Here is an 11613-nt window from a genome sequence, read left to right as displayed (position 1 = left end):
ACCATGTCTATATATAAGCACGAACTAATAAAAAAATAGTTAGCCTCCTTAATGAGAATTTAGATTGTAATGGCTAAAATAACCCCTTTGTGCATGTGCACCTGGGCCAGTTGTAGAGCACTTTGTGTGTGCGCGAACTAAGCTAGATAGAGAAAGCTTTGTCTTATTAAGTTAGACAATTTGTGGTTCTAAATTTAGACACATTTTGGCATGGACACGGTTGTTTTTTTGTGCTATGTAGGTACGTCGAACAATCCAATTTTAACAAAAACATTCAACCCCGTGTGATTTCCTACTTAAAAAGTCTAAATTAATACGAAGACAAAATTGGATTCGGAGTAGACGGTTGGCATCTTGGTACTTTAAATGCGCTTTAGACTTTAGATGCCATTTGGAAAGTGCAGCGAAAATAACTTTGTTGCCATAAACAACAGTAACAGCCCATAGTTTTTGGAACCTTAGTCACTGATTGCATCTTCAAAGTAAAAACGATAAATATTTCGAATTTTCGAAATACTAAATAATTTTTAGTCTGTTTAATATTCCGAACATTTTAAATTAATATATAACTAGATTTTGGATAGGGGAAAGAATGTTAAAGATATTATAAATTCGCTAGTATTGTTATTGTTATACTTTAAGGTTTCTCTGAAAAATTATGCATTATTTTAGTTTTTTATAAGTGAATCTGATTTTGTATATACAAAAGCTAATGGATGTAAGATTTAAATTTAGAATTTAATAATGAATTAGTAAAAAATAATTGTTAGGTTTTTTTTTTTTTTTTTTTAGAATTTTAATCTTGTAAGAAATTATTATTTTTTCAAAAATGTCTTTGAAGAGTTTGTTAAATCATGATGGTCATGTTCTTCTTAGTTACACTCTTAGTTAAAATGATTTAGCGGCTTTGGAACAATGAGTGAATAAAGAAAATAGGTGTACAATAGGTTTAAGAAGATAGAACTTAATGTAATGTTACTATTGCGATCTTATTGTTGTTTGATTATCTCTTTGATTCTAGATTCTTATGATGCATCAATAGTCCTTGATTCTCTCTTAATGTTGTTTGATTATTCTTTTGGTACTAGATTCTTATGATGCATGGATAGTTCTTTAGACTCTCTCAACATGAATCACTCAATGTATATGATTACAACAATGACAGACAGACCAACACAAATGTACATTAATTTGACTTATAATAACTAGTGAAAGACATTGTTATATTCCTTAACAAAACAATAAATGCCTTTGAAAAGTATTCAAGTAAATATGATTGACATTAGATATTAAGAAAGACAACATAATATACAAATTATACAAAATATTTCTATTAACTTATTTTTAACCCTAATCAAAACTTGAAACTTGACCCTCCATAAATCAAACATAATTCTAAAATTTTCAAACAAAGTGCAAACTATCTCCATCTATTCTTAATCTGTGCACATGAATTTCAATACCACTCTAAATTTCATTCATATTTTATCATAAAATTATATACATTTATTTATTATAGTTATCTATATCTAGTTATTTATCTAAATTGATATATACTTAATTGATATCTTAAATCTAACTTCTTACTAGATCTTATATTTTATTTAGTTGAAACATATTTACATTTTATTAAGATGTTATAAAATATACAAGAAAAATAAATCTATAATGTACACGCCAAACAAAGTTAATGACAAATGATTAAAACTAGAAACTTGACCCTAATCTAGAGACTTATCCCCCAATGCAAACATAAATACACTAATTTAGTAACAAATTACAAACTATCTTCATCTATCCTCATTCTAATGTAATAAATTTAGCATTCTAAACTAAATTTAATAAAAGTCATAACTAAATCAAGACTAATAGTTTGGAAGTCTCAGCTCAACACCCAATAGTTTCCCAAACTCCCCAGCAAAATTGAGGCCATCCTCTATATATATCTTCAACAGCCCTGAAAGATTTAACTTGCTCCATTCTAAATCTCCATCCCTGAGAGGCGCTTTCCAGGTCTGAAAAATTGAGCTTGCTTTATTTTCATTCTGTAACCTTGAACAGTAGTTTTTTCACATCTGAAAGATTTAGCAGGGGTTTTAAGGTCTGGTAGATTGAACAGTAGTTTCAAGGTCTGGAAGATTTAATTGTCCTGTTCTCACCGTGAACAGTGTTTTTTTTTCTCAATGGCTGCCATTTCTCTTGGAGTTTATGGCTACAGAAGCCTCTTTAAAAAGAGCCTTCTCTGTGATGGCGAGAATCTTTCAATGCAAAAATCTGGTGGAAATGGATCCACCAGGGCTTCACTCACCATTTGTTCATATCGTAATTTCTCAGAAAACCAGAAGAAGAATGGTTTTGCAAGGAAAGCATTCAGCCCCAAATTCGATTTCTTCAGCAAGGGTTTGCAGCTCAGATGGTGGCTTCCGCTCTTCAGGAGCTTTCCTGACAAAAAGTGGGCAGACGAAGGCGGTAACGGCGAACAATCCGTTGAAATTTCTGTTGTGCAGAGCGCAAGAAAAACCCCGGACAATTTGAGAATGGTCGAGGAAGAGGAAATTTCAGTCAGGAGAAGATCCAAGTTCGTAGATGTGCGTTTCACTCCGGAGAAGGCCAAATTGCTGAGGAAAACCCTCCGATCTACTTCGAATTTCCATGATCGAATGTATCATTCTGCAATTGCTTCTCGTCTGGCTTCGCCCGATTCTTCTTCAGATGAGTAAAGGGGAATGAAAATTCAAGCTTAATCTGTCGACATAACCCTATTACAGTGTGAAATTTACTGGATAGAATGTTGTTTTTGGTGTTTCAGGCGTTTAGGAATAAATTTGGCCAGGATTTTTTTTTCATTAAAGTACAAATGAAAATTTAGGAGGACTGTATTGTATGAAAACATTTGGGCAGACTGCCCATGATTATATACACATTTTATGTTTGATTTTTTCAATCGACTGCGAAATTGTGAGAGATTTATCTGCAACAGCCTTTGATTGTACATTATGTAAACTTGTTTAATGTTTTCAGTCTGGATTTGTAAAAATTAAGCTCAACTGCTATGGATCTGAAATTATTTTGCTCCATATGGATCCCCTGCTTGCCGATTCTTGCCGTGGTTTGGAAGCAGACTACGTCCTGGTTAAGCTACACCCACGGATACGTTTGGAGATTTAGCCATGTTTCCATATTTATAATTAATATTTAAATTTGCTCTGAATTTAAAATTAAATTAGAAGGACAAGTTGTATTTTGACTCACTAAAAAAAATATTAATTAATTATTTTAAAGACTGTTAAACAAAGTTTTGCTATCTACGGGGCTACCAGCTGTCCAAATTGTTCTTATAAATATTCAGTTGGGACTACTAGTTACTAGCACTTGTGTGGGAAGGAGCAAGGTATTTTTTGTCATAAATCTAATAAGCAGTAATCAAGGGTCTTTATATTGTGTGAATAAAATTATAAACATCTTAGGAATTGATGAGATTGGTAAAATATATTTCTATCTTGGAAATCATAATCCTCTTTGTTCTTATCACTTTTTTCAACTACTAAATCAAATATAAAACATGATAATGGATTTCAAGTCAATCAATAGATTTATTTTTAATTTTCACATCTCCAAAGCTAAAGTAAAGGTGACATGTTATTAGAAGCTAACCTTGGGTTTGCAAAATTCCTAACTGGTCTAACATAATTAATGCAACTATATACCAATTCACTTTTGACTTATCTCACTTGATGAACCAACAAATAATGTTTAAGAGCTTATGTAGGACTTTGATGGTGCTTCTAAAGGCAACCCAAGGCCATCAGAAGCAAGATTACCAATTGAGATCAAGATGGCAATGTGATGCATGAAGGGGTAAAAAGTCTGGAACAAATAATGTAGCTGAAGTTGGAGCAACATTATTCTCCATCACCAGACAATTCATTAAAACATGGAAGAATGGCAATATTCTTGCGGGAAATCAACGTATGGAGGTTACAAAGGAGGTTATTGTTGAAGCTACGAGGTTGGCTATGGAGGGTATCAATTTTTTTCAGAGATAGAAAGGTTTAAGACAAAGTTGTGGATGTTTTTACGAAATTGGACCAGGAAAGAAAAAGGTTGGTTGAAATTAATAACTCCTACTTTAGTCCTAAAAACATTTCTAGACCTTGGAGATCTGTCTTTTTCGTTTTGATTGAGTATATTATCCTAAATGGGCGCTATTCCAAAAACTATGGTCATCATTTCATGCCGATGACCCATTTTAGGCATGGGTTAGGGTTAATTTCCCTTTCTACCTCATGCAATCTTTCGATAACACTATTCTGAGTTTGCAAAATGACCTAGATGGGGACCATGCTTTTCATGAAGGGCTTATGGCATTGATTATGAATTTGTTGAAAATGAAGAAAGTGGAGAAGCCTCATACGAGCAGAAAGTCTTTGGAGGATTATGATACAGAAGGGAGTGAGTCTAATGAAGACTATGAGGATGAGATGGATGGGGAGTATCAGCCGATGGAAAACAAGAAGCTACACGTGGCTCATCTTCTAAGAAAAGGAAGAAGAACAATAATGAGGTGGACGATGATACTATTTTGGGGTCTGATGAGGAGATTGTAGAGAACAAAGGTAAGAAGGGTAAGGGGGGAAAACTTGATGCGACCATGGGGGCTATGGACATTGGTGCAGGATCACCTATCTCTTCTATACAAGGCATCAAACCTTTCCAAGGTCTTCATCAAACTACACCCAAGGGTATTCACACCTAAGGTTCATACATAACATTTTCTAGATAGTTTAGTTGCTAATAAAGCCTAAAATGTAAGGCCAAGTCACCATTTGGTGTTTTATAAACCAATGGTTGACTATGGTCCATAGGCACATCTTATTCCTAGGTTAAGGTAGGCATGTTTAAATGTTAGTTTTAATATCTTAATTTCTTAGGATCCTTTAGAATGATCATATAAGGGAAAAGTGTGTTGAAGGCATACTTTGCAAAAAGTTGCATTTTGCATAAAAGGTTGCTTGACAACTTTTACAAAAAGTTGTCAACTTTTGTAATCCAAACTCCTAATGGTCACAACCCTTCAAATTCGGTTGGAATAGTAAATTTCTTCATATAGCCCTTATAGGTGGGTGGAAGACAAAGAACTATACTTGAGCATTTTCATCAATAAAAATCCCTAATTTCCTTTGTAAAATGTTGCAATTCAATAGTGTACAAACTAGTACAAATTGGCACATATGAATATTTGTCTAAGTTGGATCCCTAGTTAAGCAAGAAGAAAAATGCACTTGATTTGAGGCCTTCAATTTTCTAGAATCAAAAGATATTGAAAGATCTCTGATCGGTGCACCAGATTGTTGTTTCAATTGGCAATTTTTACCAAATATATCCTAACCTGCAATTCCACCCTTGGAATTCCTTTTTTCTCTAGGGAATGAAAGTTAGGGCTATGTACTTCAAGATTCCAAATGCTTGGAACATGGGTATTAGATCTATGATTTTTGCACTCAAGCCCTAGACCAAACATCACTATGTGTTTAGTAATGTCTAGAATGAATTGAAGTAGTAGTAGTACTTCGGGGGCGGATAAAACCAAACTAATGGTGGATCGTTGTCTCATTTAGATCCCTTCAAGTATCCTAGGGGATTTGGTAGCCTAAGAAATTGACTGGTTAACACTTCCTTTGTAAACCTAGTCATTGTGCCTAAATGTGGAAAGTTGTTGCATTTTTGGTAAGGGAGTCACCTAATAAGTCTAGAGTGTAAGAGTTTTTAATATAAACCTTTGTCCAAAAGGGTATCCATATATGTGATTTTTTTTTCTGGATTCTTTGGAACATTTTCAAACTAAATCCCTATTTCCTCGTTGATAGGGCTAATTGGGACTCCTAGGCCTAATAGGCAATATTGCAAGTTTTGGTCTTTGGGAACAAGATAGTCTAACCAAACCCACTAGTTTGAGTTTTTGGACGATAAGGAACCTTTCCACTCCCCTTTAACCTCATAGTTTCCATTCTCAAGCAAAAACCTACTATTTAAAGAATTTGTGCTTTAGGACCTAGTGGTACAACTTTGGGTACCTAGGTCATGTTTGTGAGTAAGTGTGTTGTAAAGGTGTAGAGCCCTCTCTTGACCCTACTTTGGAGTGTTTGGAGTGTAGCAAGGCCACACCACATCATCATTTTTGTTTAAGGGAGAGCTATGCATCAAACACTAAGGGTAAGAAAAATATGTCCAAAAGGGATGTAGATTTGAACCTGGAGGCTAATCCGAAGAATGTTAATGTGAACCCAGGGGAGGAAAGTCTGAAACAGAGCTTTGAGACTAAGTATCATGGGAATGTGGTTGGTGTGTTCGGTAACCCAGGTTTGATGAGAAGTGATATTGATTTGATTAAGGATCAAATGAAGGATATCTGGAAAGAATTTGAGCATCTCAATAAAAGCAATAGGGGGAGAGAACCCTGGGCCAACACCTTGATAGACTTACAAATCTTGTTGGTGTTTTTGAAGGTGTCATGAATATGATGAAAAGATCTCCACTCGTGGAGGAGATAGTCAGAATTACGGAAAAAATGGTGAAAGATCTACAAAAAAGGTTCCACAAGCTAGGAAGCAAAGTCATAGGGGTTAAGAACACTTTGAAAAAGATTTCTGAATAGAGCTACTTGATCTTAAAGGCTACTATTGAAAACATCAAGATTCTTCTAAAGAAGTTGGAGCAAGGGAGAAAAGACTAGGGCAATAAGGAGTTGAGGGATGATCAAGGTCCTAGTAAACATACTAGGGAAAACTCTAAGAAACCCGAGGCCATGGAAGATAAGGAGCTTGATGAGTTAAGGGCTTCTACAAATAAAAAAACATTTTGGTTGATCAAGTAGTGGATTTGTTGAAGACTTTCTAGCTGGTCTTTTTTTGTCTTTCCTCTATCTCTTTGTTGGTCTCTTTTGTTCACCCCTTTTGTTGATGAGTTCTCCATTTTGGGTTGTTTCTTCTAGGGTTGTTGATGCATAGCTTCTTTTGGTCACTTAATGCTTATCTATTTCACTCTTTGTAAAAGGTTTCAGGTCCTATCAAAACCTATTTTCACTTAATCAAAACATTATTCTCCATCATGATAGCAAAAAGTTTAGAAGTTTCAAAACTTCATGTAGAAGGAGTTTCAAAAATAATTATAACTACAATAATTAAATGAGATATGCATGTTTGGCATCTTTAGAATTACATTATTTGAATCTATGTGGAATTGACACCCCGAGAAGACTATAAAATAAAACATGTTTGAAAGTAAGGGAATAAAGAGGCAGACATGCTTTCCAATAGTACTTTGGCATTTAAAATGGAAGATACCAGAATTGAGGACTTTAGAAACTTAGTAATGGATGAGGAAGGCTGAATTTAATAATTCTTACCTTCTCATCGCCCTAAGGAAATAAAAAGAGAAATGAAATAAGTTTTTAGTTTTGGCGGTGGTGTACAAGGATGGTGAAGTGGTTGTGGATGAAGAATGACGTAACATGCAACCCTTGAAGGATATTGCATTTATTGTGGGGGTAAGCTGAAGTTTCTCCTTTAAAACATAGCAATTATTAATTAAACTCATAGGCTTTTGAGTAATTCAGAAAGTGTTTTCCATTTAGAGAGTGAAAGGATAGGGATAGCTTTCACTTTCATCTCCCTCAAGCAATTGAACCCTTTTCATGGCCAAATTACACAGAAGCAGATTGACAAGATGTTCATCTTTGAAGACAATAAATTAACAGATAGTGTGATGATCATTTTGGGAAATATGTTCAAACTTCAATTAAGTGGAGAATCACCACATACAGGTTCTCAATGATTATGGCAATGGGCTTATAGCTAGGAGATGAAAAGGAAATTATCAGAGTGGTAATGAAGACAATTATTCCAGGAGAATTCCTTTGGGGCATGGATGAAATTCTTGTGAAGTCAATTCAAGGGTTGGAGATAAACTTCACTGGCAAACAAAGTGGAGTTAGAATATTGAAGGAACCAAGTACACCCCATTTGTGTCAAGGTTTCATGAAAATTGTAGGAGGAAAAGATTAAAGGAGGCTCGCAAAGGTTGGATAGCAATTAAGTTGGTTGTGATGATTCATCTCCTAGACTAAGACATTGCATAAATGAAGTGGGAAGTTGGGTGAACAACAAAGGATAAGGTGAAGATGAATGGGTGGCTTCAAATGTGAAGAGAAGCGAGAAGCAAAAATAATTGTGTTGGAGAACCCAAATTTAGTGAGAAAAACCTAAACGAGTGGTTTTGTAAACATAATGACACAAGGAATTGGCACATGGAAGCACTAGCAAGTTGAGGAGGATGATTACACAAGCTCCAATGATCAATTCCATCTCCAGGTGTTGGGTTTGTTTCTTTTGAAGTTGAATAAAATGTTTATTAAGGGTCTAATTTTTTTTTGTAGAAAATATAATTATGTCTAGGATAGGCGGCATGAGAGATTGCTAGCTTTTTATGTTTTTGAAAAAATTATAAATTTTGAAACTGACAATGTTACAACTGTGAAGGGCTAGCTACTAGTAGGTGTGAAAAGTTTGTAAAGAAGTTGTTTTTGAAATATTAATCAACCAAAACAAGGGGGTTGACCTCTACAAAAAGTCAAGATGGCCGACTACTAGTAGATTACCATCCCAACAAAAACACCCCCTACCCCATCTTAACACACCAAAAACATAGCACAAAAAATATAACAACCAGGAATCTTGTTGAGATAACCATGACCAAGACTATTTAAACATAAAGAGTTTTTAGACAAAGGCAACACTACCTTAAAACTGACCAAGTCATAGATCCACCAAAAAAACCAAAATCGCATAAAACCAGAAGAGGGCAAGGGCATTATTTAGCCTTTTCCCTTGAGGAGGACATTTGCACAGTCTTCTGCTAGGAACCCAAACTGTAATTTGGAGTCCTCCTAGTTCAGATCCTCATCCTAGTTATCTTTCAACAAATGTAGCATTGTAGCTATTGCATGGGTCACTTAGATGGAAAATTTGGACAAAAGGAAAAACCTTTCCTCTAGGACCATCATTTTCTCCCTCATCTCCTTGACCTCCATTTTTAGAGCCACCACTTTTTCCTCTAGATAGCCACATGGCTTGTCCTTCTCCATCTCTAAGCTTTTAACTTGCAAAACCAGGGAGTCATAAATAGTTTTCCCTTTAGAATTCACCTGAGCCGAGGAGGGCATTGTCATGGGGGAGGGGACCTTATCCACCATCTCCAAGAATTGATCTTGTGTGAGATCCACTATATCCATCATGAGGGACATGGAGACGTGAGTCACCTCCTTACTCTCCTTTTCCTCCTCACCTAAACCTAACACTGAGGAATCTGAAATATCCACCTCCATTTCCATATCCTCCTCCTTTTCCTCTTTGTAAGTCATTTCCTTCTATTTCATGCTTTGCTTAGGGGTGGTGGGGGAGGGGGGGCACATATCATTAGATTTTGACTCATCCTCCTCTTGCGAGGTAGTGATTTTCAATCTCCTCTTGGCCCTAGTTTTTGTGAGTCTCCTAGACTTTCTTCTACCCCATCTGGCCTCATTTGAATCCACTAGGTCCTTCTCCTTTCCTTTTTCCACTTTCACCCTCTTCCCAATGGTCATCAGTGGGGTCTTCTTAATCTTTGTAGGGGACCCACTAGGAGAGGGCTGGGGGTGGGGTCCCTAGGGCTAGTAATTCTTAGAGGGACATGTGGAGGGCGATGGTCATGATAAGTTGGGATATCAACCTCTACAATTCTAGGTGGTAATAGGGCCAAATGAAAATGGTTGAGATAGAACATCAAACCCTGGTGAAGGATAGTGTAATTAGCACCCTTTTACATTTTATCCTTCACATCTATAATAGTGTCCACTAACTCATGTAGCAAAAATAAAGGAATGGAAAGACTATCATGATGTTTGAAATGGTTAAAGAGGGGAAAATGGTAATAATAACACACCACATACCTCCCTTCGAGAGTGAGATACTTCATAAGAACTAAACAAGCCTTGTTCTAGGGCTCCAAGAGCTTCTCCCTAAAAAATCCACCATGGTGGTGGATAGGTTCTTCTTCCTCCTGAAAGAAACAATTTAGACTAGCCTCGTCCGCAACCCTAGTCACTTTATACCATTTCCTACCTTTTAGAGCAAGGCCCATCGCCATAGAAATTACTTCTTCAAACACCTAGAAAGTGATACCATTCACTGTCACCCTTTTGTCATCCCAAGAATTCACAAATTGAAGCAAAAAACTTTCATCATAACTATTCATCACCTCCATAAATGGGACCAAACCCCCCTCCTTTCACATGTACTAGGTGAGGGCTTTTTGAACACTTTCCTCAATCATTGAAGGTTCAATTCAAAGCAGGTTACCCCCCACTACAATATCCTTCACAACACTGCTCACACCCTAGTCTTAGGCCAGGAGTGCAAATTGAAACCACACTAACACTTAGACAAAAAAAGAAGCTACATAAAATAAAGATTATACACATAAATGCCTTCAATGCCATGAAACCCCGTGTCTTTATTCAACCTTGTTACCACGTGCCATCTGCCACTTCCCCCATTCCACTGTGTCTCATCATCAACAAAGAACCGATGCCATTTGAAATCTGAATCATTACTCGACATTCAATATGAACTCATCATAAGAAAAATCATAAAATATACACTCAAATCATACTTTGATTTTCTTTCCCTCTTGAACCTCAAATCATAAATAAGTTGTTGATTTGCATTTTTTTTTATGAATATTAAATCTATTACCAAGGAAAATAAATATTGTAGAAATATTTTAGGATACTAGTGATTGCAAGTTTTTGAAAATGTTAAAATATTTATCGAAGAATAGCAAATGAAACTAATAGTCAACTTTAATAATGATACTTGAATACACACATTGAATTAAATATGGTACATGTTCAACATCTTAGTGACTAACAATTGAGTTTCAAATTTTGATGCAGTGTTATTTAGAAATTATTCAAGACTAAATAGTAGGAAAGCTTTAGAAAGAATTGTATTTACATTCAAATTCAAGATAGGAGACAAGACTTGAACAATGAGGGAAAATTGCATTATATTGGATACAATTTAAAGGCCCCCCAGTTCATAATTGAAATATCTTATTTTAATTAGTAAAATCTAATTGGTAAAAACATGGTTCTTACTTGTGGTAATGAGGTTGAAATGCACAAAGCTTCTAAATGTACCCTACTTTTAAGTATTGCAACATAGATTCCTTTCTTAAAATAACAAGTCACATAACCAAAAGGGGTAGGTCTAAAACTATATATGCTACCACCAATTAGTCTTTACTCTTTACAACATAGAATCAACTAATCCATATGTGTTAGAAAGGTTAATCTTTCCTTGGATATATATTTTAATTGGGATATTCCAAGGGTCCCTACATGTAGTTTGTCCACTTGTACACATGTGGAGGACATGTCATTGTTTGTCCTTTATTCCACATGTAAGGACAACTCTTGTTTATTTCTTTATTTAGTTTATCCTCCTTAAGAGGATTGTGACACTTTGCACACACCTATTATGAATGTGGCATTCATAGAAATGGGAGTTACAAATG

General features: G+C 35.4%; 1 protein-coding gene across 1 annotated transcript; it reads left to right on the top strand.

Moving 5' to 3' along the window:
* The first annotated feature begins 1943 nt into the window (after window positions 1-1943).
* On the top strand, window positions 1944-2944 carry LOC149547641 (uncharacterized). Its single transcript, XM_089794775.1, has one exon. The coding sequence runs from the start codon at window positions 2184-2186 to the stop codon at window positions 2718-2720; it is 537 nt and encodes a 178-aa protein (XP_089650901.1). The 5' UTR covers window positions 1944-2183; the 3' UTR covers window positions 2721-2944.
* The last annotated feature ends 8669 nt before the right edge of the window (window positions 2945-11613 follow it).

This window comes from Cupressus sempervirens, chromosome 7 (assembly GCF_028749045.1).
Source record: "Cupressus sempervirens isolate cs-2001-9-10 chromosome 7, ASM2874904v1, whole genome shotgun sequence".
NCBI lineage: Eukaryota > Viridiplantae > Streptophyta > Pinopsida > Cupressales > Cupressaceae > Cupressus > Cupressus sempervirens.
This window is presented reverse-complemented; position numbering and strand designations above follow the sequence as displayed.